This window comes from Mirounga leonina, unplaced genomic scaffold (genome assembly GCF_011800145.1).
Source record: "Mirounga leonina isolate KUSES-001 unplaced genomic scaffold, KU_Mleo_1.0 Mir_125, whole genome shotgun sequence".
NCBI lineage: Eukaryota > Metazoa > Chordata > Mammalia > Carnivora > Phocidae > Mirounga > Mirounga leonina.
Window position 1 is genome coordinate 22,970,451 of NW_023270305.1, and position 22,932 is coordinate 22,993,382.

A 22,932-nucleotide genomic window follows, 5' to 3' on the forward strand; every position below is an offset into this window, starting at 1 on the left:
GATACAGATCTGGGAGTTATCAGTAAGTAGCTGGGAGTTGAGGCTATGCCACAAACAGAGAGAGGGACAAAGAGAAGGACAAGGATGACCCTGGGGGGAAGAGTAGTGACAGTGTTACTGATCAATCTATCACAGCCACTAACTTAGGAAAGGAACAGTGAGCCCTGGCCCTGCTGGGGCCACCCACTCCTCCTGGGGAATCCCAAAGGGGCTGGACAAATCGGAAGCATAGCTCCTGGCTGGATTCACCAATGCCATTGCCAAACAAACTCAGATAAACTCGTTGCAAGAGAAGCCATAACTCAAGGGATGAGGGTTTGGAAAAGAGAAAGGGAGAAATTTCTTTCAGGTGCCAGCAGCCCTGGGAGATGGTAGGCACAAGGTTTAACCACTAACCTCTCCACCCACAAGATGGACACTAGAGTTTTATAGAAGAGGTTCAGGGGGGTAATGGTAATAGAGGCTGAAGGTGCTCTGGGGGGCAGTAGGTGTTCAACTCATGATCTTGAGCAGACAAAGGGACGTGTGGCGTGTGGGCTTCTAGGTATTCTGTTGCTATCAGGGCTTTTCTGGTCCGGCAGTTGGAAAGTTCTGGTCATTGCAAAATGTCAATGACTCAAGAAAGTGCAATAAGAAATAAGCACACTGGGTTTTAGAGCACAGTTAAGCAGTCTTCTCTATTTCTGATTTCGACTCTTGAAATCTATAGTGGAGTGAGAGGGCTTGCTGACAATGGGGCAGGTTGATGAAGAGGAACAAGAAAGGATCTAGACTGGAGTGGAGGGAGAAGGGGAGAGAACAAGCAGGGGATCAGTTGAGTCAAATGCTGCAGAGAAGGAAGGAAGGAGGATTAGGAAATGGCCGTGACTTTAGGAACAGAGTTCATTGGTGACGGGGTTGAGGCAGCTTAGGTGGAGTGGAGTGTAGAAAGCCAGAGGACAGTGGCTTCAGTGAACGTGAGATGAGGAATGGGGTCAAGGGTGCAAACTACCCTCTCGAGGCTCTGTAAGAGCCTGTGAGGGGTTTGGTTTTCAGAGTGGGAACTGAGCATGTTCTCCATCTCACATTCTCCAGTGGTCGATGACATGGATGAGCTATTTCAGCCCTGGGTGGTCCCCGGCAGACTCAGTGCTGCTTCTCCCACCATCGGATGGAAGGATTTTTGCTCTTTAGCTCTTCTCTTCCACTCCCTGGGCTCAACTCCTGGGCCCCCTGTCCTGGCTTGGTTCCCCGTCCCCTGTTAGAGGTGAAGGGTTTGAAGTGTTTGTCACCACATGGCACTCAGGCGCCATGTTCGGTATCCCTCTAGGGTCACTTTACTCTTTCATCTGCTTGGGCCACACATGGGTCCCAAGTCTTGGAGTCCAATGAAGAGCTCAGGGTGGTCCCATAGTCAGAGGGGCCAGTGGGATGACAAGTTCTCTGGGGTGGGACTTCCCACAGTGCTGCTGTTGGGTGTCCAGGCGTTACCAGGGTGCTGAGTCATTAAACCCACAGCATCTGTGGTGATAGGTATGGCCTGCCTCAGCTGTAACAGTCCTTTCATTCCCCAGGGTGTCCTTCAGATGCCTCCTTTTCCTTTGTGTGCCATGTTGTGGGAAGCACTGACCAAGGAGCTCCACCTTTAGCACTCTGGCTGGCTCTTTGCCAGTCAGCTTCCCAGAGGATATTTACAATCCCCTCAGAGCACCCCTGGGTTTCCGTGAGCTCTCTGGCCTCTTCCTAGATTTGCTCTCTGTAGACTGGGAAGGCCAATTTACATTTGCCTGCATTTGTGTGGGAAGGAACACGTCTTAGGCAAAGAGCTACTGAAGGATATGTCCCTATTAACAACCGAGCGCCCCTCTGAGGTTTTCGTTGCTTCCCTTTTGTTGTTATCTGGATGACAGGGATAATCTGGCCCACATCAAATACTGTCTGGCGCTGGAAACAAGCCTCAAAACATGTTTTAAATCCTTTATTTCTCTCCATCTCCCCCAAATCTGCCCACCGAGCACACACTTGATTAACCTCACACAGCAACAATCAATTGGGAGTGACAGTGACCCTCCTGAAGGTAGCCGCCATGGCCCCCATAGGCTAAGGCATCATACCTGGGTCTGATTAGACACTTTGTTACCCATCTACATAGTGTGGCACATGAAAGCAGCTTTCTCTTGTGCACTTGTAGGGGAATGCTTTCTGGAAATGGTAACGCAGGACTAGACTTTGCTCCTGCTGATCTCCTGCCTGTAATGTTCTCCCCTTGCTCACCACCAGCCGGCCACCACAGAATCAGTGTAAAATCCTCATCTTATGGTGGAGACTGAGGTCCAGGGAGGTGGGACCATGCTTGGCCTTATCCTCTTAAAGAAGCACTCTTAAAGGGAGTCTTCTTTGTTAACTCTCTATTGGTCTGCTTGGGCCACCATAACAAATGCCACATATGGGCAGCTTACATAATAGGAATTAATTTTCTCACTTTTCTGGAGACTCTAAGATCAGGGTGCCTGAGGGGCTCTTTTCTCCAGAGGTCTCTCTCCTTGCCTTGCAGATGGCACCTTCTTGTTGGGTCTTCACATGGCCTTTGCCCTGTGTATGTGGGTGGAGAGATGTGGGGAGATTGGGGGTGGAGATCTTTTTCTCATCCCCTTCTTGTAAATCCACCAATCCTAGCAGGCTGGTCCACCCTTATGGTCTCATTTAACCTAAGTATCTCTTAAAGGCTCTATTTTCCAAAAACAGTCACATGGGGATTAAAGCTTCAGCATATGAATTTAAGGGGAAACACAATTCAGTCCATAGTATGCTCTGTCTTTAACATGCTCCATTGTTCTGCCTTCTGCCCAGTGCTGGTGGATTTCCTATGCTGCTTTAACAAATTACTTCATATTCATTTATTATATGAATTATATATTCATTTCCTATGCTGCTTTAACAAATTACTACCAACTTGGTGACTTAAACAACAGAAATTTATTCTCTCACAGTTCTAGAAGCCAGAAGGCTGAAACCAGTATCCCTGGGCCGAAATCAAGCTGTCGACAGGCTCACAACCCCTCTGGAAGCTCGAAGCTCTAAGGGAGAATCTAATCTGCTCCTTGCCTCTTGCAGCTCTCACTGCCTACCAGCATTCCTTGACTTGTAGCCACATCACCCCAATCTCTGCCTCTGTCGTCACATTGTTTCCTCCTCTTGTGTGTGTCACATTTTCATCTCTTTCTTGTAAGGACAATTGTGATTGCATTTAGGGCCCACCTGGATAATCCAGGGTAACTCCCCATCTCAAGATCCTTAACTTAATCATATGGGTAAAGATCCCTTCTCCAAATAAGGTAACATTTTCAGGTTCTAGGAATTAGGACCTGATATCTTCGCGGGCCATTATTCAGCCTACCCCAGGTATACTGTTCATATACTATCATTTGGTGTTTTCAGAGGGGAGTCAATCTATGAGAGGAGCCCTCATTGGAAGGGTAAGAGACACACACATATCTTTCTTGGGCATGTCTAGGCGAGCTCACATCCTGCAAAGCATCCTCCAGACAGCTTGGCTCTGTCCTCTCCCATGGCCTTCTCAGAAGATCTGAAGGGAGGGCTGGGGACTGGGGGCTGGGGAGGGGGTCTCCCTGGAGAGGAAACGCTCAGATGATCAGGGGTAGGAAGGAAGGAGAGTGTCTTCTTTGCAACCCCATTTCACGGTTGCTAAGAAGGATGGGCTGTTTCACTTGTAGTACTTTGTTTACTTCTGATTCAAGCCATCTCTGAGAGTGGGGTCTCCACTAGGAAGACCCTGATTCCCCTCCTCTCTGTTCTCCTATCAGGACACAATTTCCCCTTTCAATTACCTAAAATGCCTGATCAATTTTCAATGTGCTTATGAAGTCTGGAGAGCCAACTGTGTTGAAAATTGGCAATTTTAATAACAGTGAAGCTACCACTTTTTTTTTTTTTTTGGTAAAGAAGGGGGGTTAGTGTGTAGTGAATCTTCACAAACAGTGCTTTATTTGGTCACAGGACCCATGGTCTGCTATGAGGGTGGGAGAACTTTATTGGATGCTAATCTAATATCTAGGCTTGTGTTTGTCTGATCTTCCTTCTGGCCATTTATGGTAAAAAAATCCGAGGCCAGAACACTGTAAATGTTTTTCTTCTTGTATCTAGTCCCATCCCAATTTCATTTTCATGCCATCAGAGTAGGGATTAGAAGATAATGAGCAATTTTCTTATCCCGCCTTTGACAACACCTCTGCTTACTTTACAAAGAGATGTTTGAACGTTCCTGCTTACTCTGAAAAATTCAACATGTAATTTTAATGTTGTTTCGGGCTTTTCAAAGTTTCATGTGCTTCTGGAGCATTGCTAATGGTTTACCTCAGAATGCATAAAAATTATTGTAAAGAAGACTGTAGGAGAAAATCACAATCTCCTTAAAGAAGCCATATCACTAAGATGGCATTGTTTAGTGGCAAGAGGGGAAAGGCAGAGGGAAGATGAGTGATTCAGAAAGATCAACACTTGGCATCAAGGCATTCATGCCTGTAGCCTGTAGGGTGAGTGGAACCATGTCAATCACTGAGAGCTTTACTTTAATCTCTTCCTGTACTATCTAATTTGTGTCGATTCAAAATTAGATTTAATTGCAGCGGTTTAATTTACTCCTCTGGCACCAGGGAGACCGGCCAACTATAACTTTTATTATCTCTTCTGGTGAAGGCCACATTTGGTGATAGGTAAATATCTTGGAAAAGCCTGTCTCCCCACCTCCTCTTTTATTGGGTTCCAGGCAAAACTCTGCATTAAGTGAACTCACTCTTTGTGCTTTTCCCGGTGTCTCTTAACTCTGTGTGTCCCTTGGCCCAGGCCATTTGCTAGAAGCTGTGTACCTAGAGTGGATGTCTGATAAACAAGTTCATATCCCATTGTTAAAGGCTTTAAAATGCTGATACTCCAGGGAGTATTCTATGAGGACTAGTTTCCTGGGCGCCTGGGTGGCTCAGTTGGTTAAGCGACTGCCTTCGGCTCAGGTCATGATCCTGGAGTCCCGGGATCGAGTCCCACATCGGGCTCCCTGCTTGGCGGGGAGCCTGCTTCTCCCTCTGACCCTCCCCCCTCTCATGTGCTCTCTCATTCTCTCTCTCTCAAATAAATAAATAAAATCTTAAAACAAAAAAAAAGAGGACTCCTTTCCTAGCATAATGCCTCATCCAAAAGAACCCATCTCCAAAGATGGATTTTCTGGCCCTGGGGTAGCTACATAAAGAAGTTGTTTTGAGTGGGATTGTCTTTCTGGGGTCACTCAAGTTTTCTGCCTATTTCACTTTCAAACAACTCTGGTCATGGGTATGGGGACAACACATCCTTTGGGGGTTTGAATCCGCATTTCTTGTGACTCAAATTAAAGACGGAATTTTCCATGGAAACATTACCTCAAGGGCGTCTTTGTTCAAGACCCAAATGTAATAGAAAGGTCTTCCCCCTTCTCACTGGTGGTTATTTGTAAATGTTGGGGACTTCGTGCTATGCTGAGATGACCATTTTCCTGATGTACCTTGTAGGGTAAGGGCTGATCCCATGGTGAATGTGGTCTTCCCTGAGGGGTGGGCAGACCAGAAGTCACCGCTGGGAAGAGGCAGGGACTGACAGGAATCCTGAGTCCTGAGTCTGGATGTCCAGGGCTTCTGCCTCTTTCTTGGCCTCAGTTCTGTGAGTGTGGACTTCAAGGAATTTGCGAGAATGTCAGGGGCTGTTTGCTTCTACTCCGATGAGCTGGTTTTCCTCTCAGCTGAGACTCTTCAATGACATTTAAACTTTTCTATTTCCTGAGAAGCTTTATCCTTTGATCTTGGGGATGTTCAACCAGAAATTGCAACCCAGCTGGGAAAAGATGGTTGAGAAGGGGGCTGGGAGAAGCAACCTGGAGGTTCTGTTGGTGGGGCAGCTGCCCAAGTCGGTTCAGTCCAGGTACTGTAATAAGAACTTGTTTCATCTGGTGCTGTTTCAGGAGATACTTTGCCCCTCTTGCTTCTTCCATCATCATGAATGAATTTCCCTGAACACTCATTGGCCTCACAGTCAAAGTGTCCCCAGGCTGGCCTTTGGGTCATAGTGTAGGCACCGTTCACTGGACATGAGCTTTTACAAGATGGTGGCTTACTGTATATCAATTTCTAAACTTGGAAGACACCTGTTCAGCAATCTCTGATTCCAGAGTCGTCTTACTCCACTGGGAGACCTCCTCAGGCACGAGCCCAATTCTTTCATTTTCTACTTCGATCCCTGTTCCTGGACTGTTTTTAGTAAAAAGCCTTCCAGGATGCAGTGTATTCTTTTGTTTGCCCAGAATCTTCTTCCTCCTGAGTATTTTCCCTCTCCTGAAAAACAAATCTCACTATTTGGGCCCTCCTCTTCCATGAAGCCACCCAGGTCTTTCCCTCCCCAGAATTCAAAGGTCTTTTTTCCCGATGATCTTTTGGCAATGAATCACACACGTCTCATGACTTATTCCAGTAATTGTTTTATGGCAAGCATAATATCCACTTTACCTATTCAGCCTCCCTAATTTTGATGTATGGCAGGCATCTTGGTCTGCACAAGGAGACTCTGGAATGTGAACTGTATTCGGCGAAGTGGCTTTGATTTGGGCAGATGTTTTTATGTATCTATCACCAGTGCTGATCTGCTTTCCATGAAGGAAATTTGGCTGACCTTCAAAGTATAAAGATTATTGACCTCCCTTGGAAGCCAGTGGAAGTGAATTCACTATAGAATTTTTTTTAAAGTACAAATGGAGGACAATTAAATGCAGTATATTACGGTTTCCCCCCTTATCCACAGGGGATATGTTTCAAGACCCCCAGAGGATGCCTAAAACCACAGATAGTACCAAACCCTAGGTATACTGTCTTCCTATACATCCATAAAGTTTAGTTTCTAAATTAAGCACAGTAAGATTAACAATAATAAAACAGAACAATTATAACAATATACTGTAATAAATTTATGTGAATGTGGTCTCTCTCAAAATATCTTATTGTACTGTAGTCACCCTTTTTGTGATGTTTGATGATAAAATGCCTACCGAATGAGATGCCATCAGGTGAGTAGGCATCGTGACAGAGTGTTAGGCTACTGTCGGCCTTCTGGCGATTAGTCAGGAGGATCATCTGCTTCCAGGCCGGACGGCACGGGTAACCGAAACCGCAGATATCGGGTACTGTAGTGACCCAGCCTTCCCTGTGTTACACATCTCTTTGCAGAATAAGCGTGGTTCCCTTTCTTCCACATGACTTCCTCTGCAGCATTTTACCACAGAATGACGACTCCCTTACAACTCAAGAAATGTTTAGGCCTACTTCTGAATAATCACTTGCTCTAAGAATAAGGAGAATTCAACATTCTCAGATGGAAGACCGGCTGGATGAAATCATGTGCCATCTATCCCAACCAAGCATGCAACTCTCCAGGTATCATCAGATGAAACAAACATGTCAATCAAGCAACCAACCAGGGAGATCTTCTTTGGAAAATAATTGTATTGCTTAGCAACACGTTAAGTTAATGTGTGAGTATCGTTTTGGGTATTGTGACATTCTCAAGCCCCATACAGCCAAATAAACCAGAAGGCGACCCATCTGAGTCAATGCTAGCTTATCATTTAACATCTGGAAACTTCTCTTATATTGCTGGATCTGGCCGGAAAGTATGGGTGGAGACACAGGGAAGCAGCCAATAACCTAATTATGTATGTGGTTTATTGACTTGCCAAAGAAAAAAAGTCAGTCATTCATATTAGTTTGGTAGACTAACTCTAAAGTCTGAGGACTTCTATTAGAACTGCTAAATTAGGGACTAGGTTGGCAACGGTTTCCAAAGGAGAAACTCTTATTGGAGAGAAACCATCATGCCAACTTGTTTTATCGTTTGTATGTTTCACTGTAAAATGATTCATATTAGGAGGTGCAAAGCCATCACGGAATATATGCTTTTGTCTGTGTAAAAACATTTATCACGTTAATGGATTCATGACTTCCTCCATTCCATGACTTCAAGTATTTTGCGCGGAGACTTGAAAACCTGTAACTGAATAATAGAAGATCGTGATTCTGGAGACCTGGGTTTCTGTTTGACTGATTTAGTCGCCCGTATTTGTTGACAGTGATCTGAATCACTGAAATGTGCTAAGTAATGACTTTGTATTTGTGAAGAGCTAAATACCCTGATGTTCTGATTTTTTTAAGCAAATAAGCTGAGGCAGAAATAATATATGGTGTCCTCTGTTAGGTCTCATCGCCCAGGGAAAAGATCACCTCCAAGAACCTCGCCTACAACGCAAAAGAGTCTCTACTTACACAAACTGCATGGTCTTCTTTTCTGGTTGTTGGGTCACAGGTGGCTCAGCATTCTGAGTTTGCAAATAAAGTGCATCTTGATAAATTAGGTTAAAAGTGGGAGAATGTTCACAGACTGGGAACGTCAATTCAGCTCTCAGCAGGTGCAAGATGAAAGTGCCTTTTTGCAGAAAGCCACCACAGCTCTGCACCTGCTCCTTGGAGAAGGAACCAGGTATTAGAAGGGCTGCCACGGGAGAAATGACTTCACAAAATCGTAAGCAGGATGGGGCTCTGTTTCCCCTCTAAGAGGGGCATGTTTGTGCCCTCTCAATTATACCTACCTAACCTAATGGGAGGCTCTATGTGAGAGTGGCCAAAGTGTGATCGTTAAATACCTGTGAGGATGCATTATTACTCAGATTCTATCAAATAAACCCAAGCAGAAGAAATGTGCAAACATTACTGTTTCAGCTAGTAGTTTAATCTTTTCCTTGAGGCCATGCTGAAGATGAAGAGTAAAATGAGAATAAACGTGACCGCTAATGAAGATGGGGAAAGTGTTGAAAGGGTCTCGTTGACAGAAAAAGAACACTAGAAAATCATGGGCTAGAAATGCAGCTGGGAAGTTAAGGCTGGTACTTGGTGCTCTAGGGAAACTGGTTTCCTCTTCTACTTGGTGAGTTGTCTTGTGTCCTCCCCCACCGCCCCACAGCCCCCACCAACCAGGTGGGACAATCATTGACGTATTTGGGAAGAGGAAGTCATTTCAGGGATATAGTTCTAGGAGAAATGAAAGTTATTATGTGCAGCTGTTTGACTTTGAAGGGGGGAAGGGTGGGTGACAGGACAGGAACTGCTGTATACATTTCCTCTTCCTGTTTCCTTAACTGATGTCCTCAGGCATCTCTCCGTGGCAGCGGCGGGCGGGGGTGGGGTGGGGTGGGGTGGGGTGGTATTTTCTACTGCCTTCTTTTTAGCCTCCTTCATCTTGTTTATATGGCACCTGTAGCCAGGAAACATCTGTCTAACAGGGACGGGATTGGGGTTACAAGAGTTTGCTACAGAGTGTGTTAGAGTGAGGTTAGGAGATTCACAGAAATGAGTTTTGAGAGGCTGGCTTCAGTGTTGACTTAAAAATTCTGATCTCACATGTTCATTTTTCCTAAAACTGAAGGGTCCCGTTTCTGGAATCTCAAACCTTTGGGCAAAAATCAAAATTGCAGAGTGGATGGAAATCACCTCTTATTTTAAAGGCTCACGTACACTTTAGAGAAGCAATTTTTCTAGCCCTGGACTTAAGGAAAATATTATTATTCTCTTACGCTTCTGTTTATTACTATAAACAAGCAACTTCATTTTAACATTTACTCTTTATTGTGTCGCATGAAGTACCTATGTAATGCAAGTATGTACTGTACTAAAATACCTAGATTTCCAAATAACATTATATGGTGTAGCCCACAGTCTCTGCAGAAGCATCATGAGTAACCTGTGCCTTTATATTTAACAATCCATTGTTGGGTGCTGTGAAAAGTATGCTAACAGATGAAGAAAAAGAAATAAAGCTAAGTATGAATACACTTTTCCAAACATATACATACACAGCTTACAATGGAACTCCAATGGAAACAAGTCAAATGACAACATTTGATGTAGTATCTATAAAATGTAGACTCTGCAATAAAAAGCCAAAGGCACATAAAAATATATTTTAACTTTAAAAATAACTTAGTTACAGTAATACTTTGCTTGTGTCTTACCAACATGTAGCTGACGGTCAAAATTGCGTGATATAGATATAATGTATAGGGATATATAAGAGCTACGAGAAAATCCCCCGAACCCATAGAGTTGTTCAAATGTGAAAACAGAGAACAGTTTTAACACTGAAGAATTTGCTATGGTGAGCCCAAATAATGTAATATAGAAAAGAGTCTAGAAAAAGAGGCTTAGGTGTTAAATAAATTTTGACTTCTTGCTCAGAAAATGCTGGAGTATCGTCAAGTTCTTTAATGTGACTTGAGCAGCCCTTCGTAGCTAGTGCCAATCCTGGCCAAGCCAAAGTTCTTACGTTTCTGGAAACAAAAAAATGTGAGCTGAACATCAGCAATACCCGCCGAAAATGGGTTCTGAATGACTCACTTCCTTTCTGCCAGGACGTTTTTTGTGTTTTTTTTTTTTGCCTTTCTGTTTTTGCAAACAGGGCATTACAGGTACAAAAAATATTTCGTAGGAACATTATCTTAGAAAACACACAACTGCACACATAGCCAGTGAAGCTCTTCTCTTCGACTGTGGTTTAGTTTAGTTTTTATTTTTTGATACCTTTTCCCCCAAAGGCCGAGAGTCGGCGGTGTCTGTTACTTATTTTTATCCATGACATTCAGCACCTCATCCAAAAAGGAGGGCCCCAGATCGAGCTGCAGGGAGAGGAGGGAACCCGTGAGGTCGGAGAGGGACTCCTCCGACTTCGTCTTCTCCTTGACGAGCTGGTCAAACATGTCCTCGGCCGGCCAGTCGGGGTACTGTTCGGAGAGGCTGGAGGAGTGGCTGTCCCTGCCCTGGCTAGACTGCGATGCTGAGCCGCTGGAGCCCCACGAGACGTCTCCCTGGTGGCCCGTCCCGTTCCCCAGCAGACTGCTCTTCTCCGGGGCCTTTTCCTCCACGACCGGCTCACAGCTAAGTCGGGGCAGCTTGGCCGGCCCAAAGGACTCCTGTTTGGAATGAAACGTCACTGGTGACAGCAAGGGCAACATGAGCGCCTGGGACCCTCCGATGGTCGGGAGGGAGATGGCGTTTTTGAGCACCGGGGAGGGTGTGTCCGTGAACATGGAGTCGGAGGTGCTGTTGGCCCGCAGGAACTCGCTGTGCCCTGGGAATGGGCCCAAGCGCGCTCTCTCCTGGTTTCCCGGGAGCAGTTCGTAGTTCCCTTGCAGGAACGAGATGTCACCGAAGACGTCATGCTGGCCTTCTTTGCCGATATGAATGGTGTGGCGGAAGTCTCCGAGGGGAGGGCTGATCATATCAGGGGACAAAATGTCCCTCAGTTTAAATTTCTTGCCTTTCTTGTTATTGGCAGCTTTTAGGTAAATTGGGGTCTTGGCTGGCATTTTGGAATTGGAGAATGTCTACTTTGAGAAAGGGAAAAGGGCCACTTTCTTCGAAGGTGTTAGGTTTCCAAAAATCCTTTCTGATAGGATCTGTCACATCATCCTTTTTCTCAAGTAGCTTCCAGAAGTGGCTGGGAGAAGAGCTGGGGTTTAAGAGGCCTTCCTGCAGTTACAGCCAAGGAGGGGCGTCCTGGAGAGCCAGGGACATCATCCAACCCCTTCCAGGATGAGGAGAAACCTGAAAGGGAAACCAGAGCAGGTCATAGTTAGCTGGTCCTTCGGGGTTCACTGGGGCCTGCCTTTTTCACAAGAGCCTGTGAATAATGGCAGGCCCGGTTCCATCTAGAGCCAAGCTTGATTTTGTCTTCTCCCTCTATCAAGGATAAAAACTTTAATCTTCGGATAAAAATTTAATCTTTGGGTCTTTTACTAAGGGTCCACTAATCTTAGTCTTATTTCAGGGGGAGAAAAGGAAAAAAAAAAAAAAGGAAAGAGATTGAAAAACCTCATGACATCAGCACTTTTTAAATGGATACAATTTTCTGCACATGTCTAAGATTTTAGATTTTTCCTCTATCATAAGAATGGCTGTCAGCATATGACCAGAGTGATTTCAGCTCCTTAAATACAAGTGGATTTGCTTTACAATGTGTTTTCTCCTTTGTCTGGTGTTCACACTAGCAAGACTGACAGTATTTTGTTGTTGAGTCCCGTGTCTAAATAAAATTAATGCAATATAGTGATTAGTCTTATAAACAAAGGGACTGGAAATATTTACTAAGTGACAGTGGCTATTTATGCAGCAAACTGCATTCTTACACATGAGAAAACAGGGATTTGGGGGTCAAAAATAAATCACCCTTTCTCAATCACCTACAGCCAGGAAATAGAAGAGCTGCAGCTGGAATCAGGTTGTGGCACGAAGAACTGGGCTGTCAAGGGTTTCAGGACTTGAGTCCTTCTGAGATGGAAGCAAAAGAACAAAACTGCTTCTTTTCACAGAAAAAAACCAGCGTGATCATCTATAACAGGCTGGGTCTTCACTTGGGAATACTTTTGGAACATTTACTGGTAAAGCACATATCCTATCCCTGGGGTGGGCGGAACCCCAAGGAAACCTCCGTGATACGGCTCCTGGTGTCAATGCCTTTGTGGGCACAACCTGGGACTTGCTTCTAACCTACAGAATATGGCAAAGGGGATGGGATGTCCCCCTTGGTAGGTTATATTATGAAACAGTCCATCTTAGCAGACTGAGAAAGACTGCTTTCACTGGCCTTGGGAAAGTAAGCTGCCGTGCTGAGGGAGGACCGACGGAGATAAATTCTGCCAACGACCTGTGGGAACTGGAAGTGGATTTTTCCCCCCAGTTGAGCCTCTGATGAGACCGCAGCCCTGACAGATGGCTCACTGCCTGATGAGACCCTGGAGCAAAGCCCTGCTTGGACTCCCAACCCACAGAAACTGTGGGGCAATCTCTAAGGGGCGGTGTAAGCCACCGAGCTTGCGGTCATGTGTTATCAGCATGGAAAACTCACACACCCTCCTCACACATGCTACTTAACACAATCAGAAGTGGTAAGCTAGGAGGTGTGGGGCTCCAGGTTCTCATCCTACAGAGGAGAAACTCTTCGTCTCTTAAAAATAATCCTCTAGGGGCTCCTGGGTGGCTCAGTTGGTTAAGTGACTGCCTTTGGTCATGATCCTGGGGTCCTGGGATCGAGTCCCACATCAGGCTTCCTTTGCTCTGCGGGGAGCCTGCTTCTCTCTCTGCCTCTGCCTCTGCCTGCCACTCCCCCTGCTTGTGCTTTCTCTCTCTGTCAAATAAAGAAATAAAATCTTTAAAAAAAAAAAAAAATCCTCTAACTCTTCAGTCGCACCGGCTGACATGGGGAAGTTAAAACCTTTCCCACAGCGGGAATTCCTGAAATGGCTCAGCTAAGACCTCTCTCATCGGGCTCTCCTCCCATTGGCAGCAGAGCAAATAGATAAATGTATCAATCAATACTCAAAGGGCTGAGTCGGGTGGTGGCTTGAAGGGAGAGCCAGCCACATTCGCTTTGCAGCAGTTGGAGGCCATCCGTGTCTGCTGCGTACTTCTTTCTTTTCGGCGAGAATTTTAAATCCATTTCCCCGTGGCAGGTGGAAAGAACGGTGCCCTGGCACCCTCTGGCAAGGTACCAACTAGCTGTTTGGGAACTGGCTTGCACCCAGGCTCGAAAAGGTGGAGAACGAGGAGCTGGAGAGGCCCACCATGCCCTGGCTTTGTGTGTGGGGAGGAGGCCCAGGCAGTGTGCGAGGGGGACTGTATCCGGAGTTCGCTAACCTAGCTGTCACCTGGGACCACACACCTGCCATCTTTCTTTTCTATTTAGTCCCGATCCTGGCTCCAAAAGCTCCCCAAGGTGTTGCTGCTGTAGCCACACAAAGGTGCCCCGAGCTTCTGCTTCCCACTTGAGGTTAGGATCCCAAGGAAACACTGTGTTACTAATAGAGGTGCCTGATACCAAAGGGGACATGCATATGTAAGAAGCCAGTCTGGTGGGTCCAGATGCTCTTTCAATTTTCACTCGAATTTGAGTCTGGTGGCAGTCACAAATGTTACAAATCCAAAGCCTTGGATTCCAACATCAGAACCTCCTGGTAAGTGTCTAACAGCCCGGGGCCCCTGCCACCCGGGGTAGCTGGCCTTGCCTTCCTGCGCCTATGGGCACAGCGTGGTGGGTGACAGCCTGCAGGGGCCGCCAGGGAGCCCAAAGAAGGTGGGAGGCAGCCCGAGGGACAGGTGCCCACCAGAGTGGTGTCCTCAGCACACACGGCCAGGACGACAGCTGCCGGGGAAAGATACAGCGTGTCCACCACAACTCAGGGGCAAGTGAGGGCTGCCCGTGCTCTGCTGGTGGAGTCAGGGTTATGCGAGGCCAGAACCCGAGGCAGAGCACCTCAAACTATGCAGAAAAATATCACGTAGATGCAGCCAGCGAACGGTTCCCTGCCCTGCTGATGGCATCCCACACCATCGCCCTGCACTTGAACAAGGCCTGGGTGAGCTGGGGAGAAGGGAGAGGAAACACTTGTGCCCGGAAGGCTCGGGGCGGGGGGAACGCCCAGCCCTCCTTCCCTCCCTGCCCGGCCACAGCCATGACCATGACCACGGCCACTACCATGGACACTGCAAGCCGTTCCCCAGAGGCTGGCTTGGCCTGGTCGGAGCTGGGTTTTATGTCAGCGGCATGAGCACGAAGGTGGGAAGGAAGTGACAAAAAGTAAGGAAAGGCTTGGTGAGTGAAAGCCACAAGGGCTACAGGCAATGAGACTGGAGTGGGAGAAGCGAGAAGATCCTGTAAAAGGCATTTTTCTTCCTAGAAACATTTACATAGTGTTTACTGCCTGACAGGGATGTAGGCTTCTAGGACTTTGCAAACAATTTGTATTGAATTTCTTTTTTTTTTTTTTTAAAGATTTTATTTATTTGAGAGAGAGAGAGAATGAGAGACAGCATGAGAGAGAGGAGGGTCAGAGGGAGAAGCAGACTCCCTGTCGAGCAGGGAGCCCGATGCGGGACTCGATCCCGGGACTCCAGGATCATGACCTGAGCCGAAGGCAGTCGCTTAACCAACTGAGCCACCCAGGCGCCCCATTGTATTGAATTTCTACTATATGCCCATGCTATGAGCTCCCAAATATACTGGGGGAAAAAAAAAATTTTTTTTTTTTTTAAGAATTTTGGACAAAAATGTCAGTTTTACAACTTCAGATGAGTTGCTATTTGCGATGCGATGCTGGGGAAATGGAACTCCGACGCCATCCCTCTCTCTTATCTGTCCTTCTCAGCTCAGGGGCAACCATGCTTGATCCCACATATCACAATCTAATAAGGAGGATGTCTTACACTGGCTGCTTCCTCCCCTCCTTTTTGGATATTCTGGGCTCCCGGGCTTATCAGCCGATGGACATCAATGCCCCCCTTTACTGGCCTGACTATTCTTTCCACATCTTCTCTGCCATTGCTAGTATAGAAACCTAACGAACAGTTTCTTCAGCGGAAACAAAGTGGCTGGTCCTGGGGGGGGGCGGGGGGCGGGTATGCGCATGCTCCTGGGAACCACCAGCACTGAATATTACTGAGAGCCTCTCTGTGTTCTGGGCACTGTTCCAACCTCCTAGCTCATGCACAAGAACCCACGAGGCTGCTACTGTTAATAGCCCCATTTTACAAATGACGCACTGAGGTACAGACCACGAGTCTTGAGTCCCTTTGCCAAAGCTACGTGGCTACAAGGCTCTAAGCCAAGTGGCCAGGCTCCAGAGAAGAAGGTCCCGACACTGAACAAACACACTTGCCGGGAGTTCATAGTCAACTCCCCAGTTAGGAAAGGGGTGCATCCCAAAGCCTGTTCAAGATACAAATGTGTGCTAATACACTGGGCTGATGAGGGGAGGGGGGGTCAGGCCTTGCATACACCCATGGTGGGAACCCCAAGAGACCCCACCTGGGTGGCAGGTGGTTTGGCAGGATCTATCAAAACTGCAAATCCCATGCCTTCGACACCAGAATTCTACTTACAGAGATTTATCCACTTACATAATACATGTACAAGATTATCAGTCCAGGAATTTACAACCGTCTGAAGTTGGAGACAACCTAATTGTCCACTGACAGAGGAGAGGACTGGTTAGATTGAATTAAGGTGCATCCAGTACAAATGAATATTATACAGGTCTTAAAAAGGATGAAGCAGCTCTTTGTGCACTGATATAGAAAGAGCTCAAAGATATCTATCTTTGAAGGAAGAACAGGTGCCGAAGCATATAGACACACTTGTCTCGGCTTGCATCTCTGTAAAATCTCTCTGGAAGCATACACAGGAAACTAATAATGGTGCTGCCCACAGGGAAGGCATGGACGGAATACGACAGACGAGGGCGGGCGAGAAACTTCTCACTGTACATCCTTTTATGATTTGGGGTTTTTGAACCATGTGAATGAATTAGAAATTAGCTATTAAAAAAAAAAAAATGTGCTGCTTAGGGCTCAGGCTGCACCTTGGACAGAATTTTATATATAGGTCCCGAAAAGCCTACTGAATCTGACGTACTGGATCATAATGCAAACACTTCTGTGGCAATTGCATTCAAAAGCCCAAATCTAGGGTGGCAGCGTGTGTGGGGGTGAGACCTCACGAGAGGGCTGACCTTGTCTCGCTGCAGCGTGGCCAAGGGACAGATCACCCCTTCCTGCAGGGACCAGGCATTCACGCGTAAGAGGGAGCACCAGGGTTATTTGGCAGAATGGAAAAGCCCTCACAAGAGAAGGGTTTTTAGTCAGAAGGCAAGGAGAAAAGGCAAGAGGCCTAAGGATGCAGCAAGTGTCCACATGGAAGGAAGCATGGGCGGGAAGAGGCGCTGGGGCTGGGCGTAGAGCTCCTGTCCAGATGGCGGCTAGTGACATAGACAACGCTCTATGATGGGATGGTCCTAAATGCCCAACACGAAATCCCGTCCCTGCTCACTGGTTTCAGAAAAGGAGACCTGGGCTCCGCAGCTGACCGACGCGGCAGTAGGCAGAGCAAGGATGAATCCCAGTGGGAGAGCTTGGGTCAGGCTGACACCTGAGAGGCTTTGCCCTCTGCCCACAAGGAGGTGGGCTCACTTGCTGTAGGATGGGGTGGGAGAGAGGAAGGAGGGGCTTACGGGCCAGATGTGAACTACTCCACCAGAATTGGTGAGCAGGCCCTCCGGGTGTTCCACAGGCCAAACGAAGAGAACCGCTAGCCTTTTCCTATCAGGCAAGACTCCACCAACCATCACAACCACTTGGTAGGGATGCTGCCCGCCCACACTTGGGGGCTCTCCGGGCTCTCCAGCTTTCTTGTATTGCCCTCATTCCTGTACTCCCACTGTCTTTCTCAAACCCAAAGACAGAAAGTCAGAGAGAAGGCAGGAAGGCACGAAAGAAACAGAGGAAAACAGAAAGAAATCTTCCTATGTGTAGCCTTTTCTCAAAAACCCTCCCCTTAACCCTGAAATCTGAACTCTCCATGATTGCTAATCCCTTTCTCTGCATTCTTGGATCACTATTTGCTCCTCTTTCCCCCCTTCGATGACACTTGAGATAATATTCATCTCGTAAATTAGATCCCTTAGAAAACAAAGGTCCCAGTCCCTGGGCACTGGAAGAGGACAGATTTGCCAACAAAAGGGGTCAACTCCCTGGGCAGTGGCTTGTCCCCCTCTCTCAAGGTGAGAGACAACGTCCGGCAGATGTGGAGGCATGGAGTCCAGCTGCAAATGCAGAGGCCCCCGCTTACAGGAATTTATGAGACATCCAAGGGTTCCAGGATACAAAAGGACTCGAGGGAAGTTTAAAGTCACGGTTTTGATAAGAATGGCAGTGTCGGGGTGTCCTTCTGGCCTTAGGCTAGCCGTTCCATTTTCTGGTGACTGAATAAAGTGTAAGTGACAGTGTTAATAAGAGAAATCATCACAGCAGGGATAATTCAATGAAAAAAAGAAAGAAAACCCCGAAGCGGCCCTTTGATTCATTTCCTTACTTTTGGTAAACAGAATGATGCCAAAAAGACCAAAGCAGGGCAGTGGCCAGGAGGTGGGGGGAAACAGGGTTCATTAAGAAGTGACACATGAAAAAATCAGTTCCTGAATCACTTAAGAGTTGACTGGACTGGCAACTCATCTGAAAAGAACAAAGAGGTTTAGATTTTAAAAATCACATTTATTTTAAGAAAGGAATGTTTGGTTGGTCCACTAATTATTTTTAGAGTAATTCTTAGTGGAGAGAGAGAGGATAAAGAAGTTCTTGCAGCCTACAAAATAGGTTGCAATGTTAATCTGAAACACACATGTATAAAAACAGGGACAGGTGGGGGGTGGGAAAACCATCCCGAGGGACCTTTGGGCTTTTTCCTTTCTTCTACTTTCGGGAAGTGACTATGTGTGTACTTCCCCTTGCTTGCTTCATTGTCACATCCTTCAAGGACATCCTAGCTTCTGACCACTCTTCACTTTGCCTCCCTTCTTCCCGGCATCAAGACCCAGGACTGCCGCACTACCTGGACCCCAGGCAGAAATATAAAACGGGTCCTCCTTCAAGTCTGAACCATCAGTCCCAGCGACGGATGATGACCCAGTTAAGAACCTCTCCACCCCCAAACATCTTCGGGGTATTTCTCTCTGCCACCAACAAGAAGATGCTACTGTGATAAGCCCCAGGAAACTGTATTTGACCCTGGACTCCACAATTTATTGATTTTTAAAATTATCTATTTATTTTAGAGAAAGAGTGAGAGAGAGCAGGGGGGAGGCCCAAAGGGAGAGGGAGAGAGGGTCCCAAGCAGGCTCTGAGCTAAGTGCGGAGCCCAGTGCGGGGCTGGATCTCATGACCCTGAGATCACGACCTGAGCTGAAACCAAGAGTTGGACGCTCAGCAGACTGAGCCACCCACGTGCCCCTGGACTCCACACTTGAGAAAGGATAAAGGATACCTGAAACATGTTCCTATATGTTCTGAGGAGTCCAACAGGGAGACAAAGAACTTGGTCATGACATGCGAGAAGCTGAAGGAGGGGAGCAGCTGAAAGAAAACTCAGACGGAGGGGAAAACAAATCTTTAGGAATCTGAAGGATTCATTCAACCGTAATAGAAAAGGGACTAACTTGTTCTCTGAGGCCCTAGGATTATTGGGCAGAAGATACAAGGACCTAGATTTTGGCTTCTCCAAAGGAGAAGCCAGGTTTCTCACAGATGGAGTGGGTGGCTGTGGGATGTGTGATCAAGGTCTGGGGACATCACAGGAAGCAGCCCTGATCCCAGGCCTCCTCGGTGGTGTGTGGCGGGTGCCTGCTCATTCTCTACTATCACTGCCAACTTCCTCATGGCCTCCTGTCACATTTGCCTGTCAAAGCGCTCACAGACTTTACCTAGAAGACTGTCCATTTGAAGATGGCTGTGTTTTTACTAATATAGGGAAGACAAGCCAACCTCCTGGATCAGAAACACTGAAACATTACCACAGTGTGGGCACTCACGCCAGTCCTTTTGCAAACCTCTGCAGGAAGGCTTCTCTGAATCAAAGAATTTGAAAGTCATGGAAAAAAAAATCCGTGTCAGAAGCTTCACCATTGAACTTCAATCAAAATCTAAGACAGAAAAAAAAAAAAATGTAACCAGAGGAACACCCAATAAACAGCATCCTGAAGGGATGCTTTTCATATTTTTAGTCTATTTACTCCACCCATGAGAAGATAAGAAGATGCCATTTCTATTTTTAGATTCTTATCCTCTTGTGTATCATCCAAGCTGAGGACGACACAGCTACATGCAGGAGACTGTGAAACTCCCCGAGCTCCACCCCCAGCGGCTCAGCTTTCATGCAAATGAACTTAGAGCCAGACTGAGCAGACTCTATTTTATGGACCCACTCAGAAAGTCTGATACATCTCACCTTCGCTTATTTATAAACGGACTTCTCGTTTATGATTCAGCAACAGCTTGTATTTATTTTTCTTTTACGACCTGCTTTATAGAAACCCACAAAATACCACATGGGAGACTCACTGCTAATTCAGGTACACACCTCACATTTATGGGATCTAATTGTAGTAGTTGAGAGATTTTTTAGAAGCAAAAGTGGAAGACGGCACCTCCACCTCGAAAGTCTGCACTTTTGAAGACGGGCCATTACACACCCTTCCTCCCTATTAAAATCAGTTATTGGGGAGGACTCAATATGGACATTGATCCCTGGGTGTTGTAGTATAAGGTGGGAGGAGAACAGGTTCTCTCAAAATGCTTGACTCACTTGTCACAACTACTTTCGTATGGGGCACAGTCTCAGGGCTGGAAGGACCAGGGCAGTTTGGCAGATGTGAATCAAATGATGCCATTACTGTGAACTGCTCGCATGCTTCCATAACTAATGGATCCCACCTCATCTGCAAAGCTGCAACGACATTATCAATATGGAAAGAGAATTTGGCCCCAAAGTTTAGGCCCCTTGATTACTCTATTTCTCTAACAGGGTGAAAGGACAGATAATGGGATTTTCCACGTTATTCTCCCAACCTACTCCAGCCCTTGATAATCATTCATTCTCAGTGGATGGGCTGAAACATGGCTTCTCCACCTCATACCAGCACTGGGTATATTTGGAAGCCAGCAGTGGCCATTCCATTCTCCACCCACTTTCAAGGCAGACTCCCCTGTGTTATTTGTACAGAAATACCTGTACACAGATGTTTGTTCAATAAATGAACGAATGTCCCCTCAGACCAGGTTGAGAGCTCATCTCTGGACACAAACTGGATCTTCTTTCTGCCTCCCGCTACACAAAGCACGCAGTGAACATCAAGTCAAGAAGTTTTTAAATCCATAACCCCTGCTACCCCTTCCATCGTGAGGGATGAGTTGGTTTGCTCCCGAGGGCCATCCCCCAGTCCAAGTCTATAGGGGCTCCTCAAGGAAGTGGCAAATTTGAAATTCCTGTTTCTCTAAGGAATTTACACTTGTGAATATGAATGGCTATCATGTGAGTGTTTGCTATGGGCCAGGTGGGTATTAGAACACACCTCTGAGGAAGCAATCTTAGATTATGCCCATATCTCAGGTCAATCAGCCAAAGTCGTGGAGGAGCTGAGATTTCAGCCACCGCTGGACTCCACAGTCTGCGCTCTTAATTGTCGCTGGTGGGCAAACGTGACAACTCGCATGCAAGTGAGTTTAGAATGGAATGGCCACTGCAGGTTGCCTGCCTCGAGGTCTGACGGGACAAAGAAGAAATGATACACTATGATCTCAACATCAATGAGAGGCAGAGACAGTAACTGCACCTTGTCAGGGACCAAGAATGAATAAAATGGTCCTAGACAGCAGCCAAAAGAATTTTGTCAAAAAGAATCTCAAAAGGAACTTGACTTAATGTAAAAGAAAAGCCAGAAGATTAAAATTTTGCAGTAATGAAAGCCCCCTGAGGCTCGAGGAGAAAAACAAACATCCTGTTCTAGAAAACAGTGTTCAGCGCTGTTAATTCTTTTCCCAGAGGAAGCACGTGCACCGGGCCTCGCACAACCAGCACACGGCTTTCACTGGGGACAATGGCTCCCTTCCCTCACTGGGGACACTTCACTTCCCCCGCAACTTTCTGGAACTAAGAACCCTGTGTTCCTTATGTGGAATGTCCTCCCACCTTCTTACCATCAACCCTACTCATAACATCCCCCAAGATCCGCTTTAGTCACTTCCTTCCCGGAGAAAATTCTCTAACTCACCTCACGTAATCCAGGCTCAGTACCGCGCTGGCGGAGGCTTTCTGAGGACTCCTACCGAGCCTATTATTTATTTTTGTTTTCTGGTTTTGTGATTTTATGTCCGGTATCTCCAGGTAGGTGCTAAGCTCAATAAGAATGAGGTAGGCAAAGGTGTTATGAGTAAGAGCTACTGTTGATAAAAATCTCCTCTTTATGATGGATTCCCAACAGAGCCTCCTTCTGGGCAATGGACACCCAAGGCCCTCAAATGTTATGGAATAAACCCTTTTAGTTTTCCCTCTGTCCATCCCTTAGGCCTGCATCTGCAAATTACAGTCAGTGGGCCAAACCCAGACCTTGGCCTGTTTGTGTAAATGAACTTTTATTAGAACACATGTATGCCCATTCATTTATATGGCAATGTCCAGAGATATTCATGGGTGGGGCCAGGGGAGATGCTCGACATTCTACAGCGCACAGGACAGCCCCCCACAACAAAGAATTATCTGGCTCCAATTCTCAGTAGTGCTGGGGTTGGGAAACCCTGTTAGAGATGCTTTCACAAGACAAGGTCCGAGTTGGGTAGTTATGGACAGGCTATGGTGGCCCTTTAGGTCTGAAATATGAACTGATTCTTTACAGAAAAAGTCTGAGCCCCCGCCTTAGATGCGGCATTTCCACAGGGTTGGATGGGTGTTGTCCATCCCCCAACCCTTAACAGTCCCCCTACAATCACAACCCTGCCCGGGGCTTCAACTATCCCCTCTAATGATAACGTCCAAATCAGTGTGTCTTTAGCCCACACTTACGTAACTTTAGTCTCGAGTTAACTACTCAGGGTAGCTCTGTAGGCAATGGCCAGGCGATGACAAGATGAGTAAAGAAATCAAAAGTGAGCTACTAGAAACTCTTTTGACATTGCTGTAACCATCAAGGACAGGACCGGTGGATTTTTCTCCTTGGATAGGCTACTGGCCAGTTTGGGAGCTGGGTGGCATCTGGCTGGCATGGGAGCTGGGTGTGGGCCCAAGGGACTCGTGGTGCACACAGCATCAGTACGCAGTGGATTGGAAATTATAAAACAAACACGAAGAAAACACTGCTCCTTCACAGAGAGCATTGGACTTTTCTCCCCCCCGGTCTTTTTAGACTTCACCTGGCTCCCCGCTGGGCACTGCCTAGTCAACTGTGCCATCTTTCCTCCTGCCTCCCTAGCACAAGCCTCCTGTACTTTCCTCTTGGTAAAC

General features: G+C 46.7%; 1 protein-coding gene across 4 annotated transcripts in view; it reads right to left on the reverse strand.

The window, feature by feature from the left end:
- Positions 1-9,663: 9,663 nt before the first annotated feature.
- CDC42EP3 (CDC42 effector protein 3) overlaps positions 9,664-22,932 on the reverse strand; it is a 23,936-nt gene continuing 10,667 nt past the window's right edge. For 2 of the 4 annotated variants that reach the window (XM_035000932.1, XM_035000928.1), the window contains exon 2: positions 9,664-11,660. In XM_035000932.1, the coding sequence (XP_034856823.1) occupies positions 10,673-11,422 (750 nt within the window). In that variant the 5' untranslated portion in view covers positions 11,423-11,660 and the 3' untranslated portion in view covers positions 9,664-10,672. Of the gene's footprint in view, positions 11,661-19,468; positions 22,804-22,932 lie in introns of those variants that run through there. The other 2 variants (XM_035000930.1, XM_035000929.1) reach the window with 2 other exon arrangements.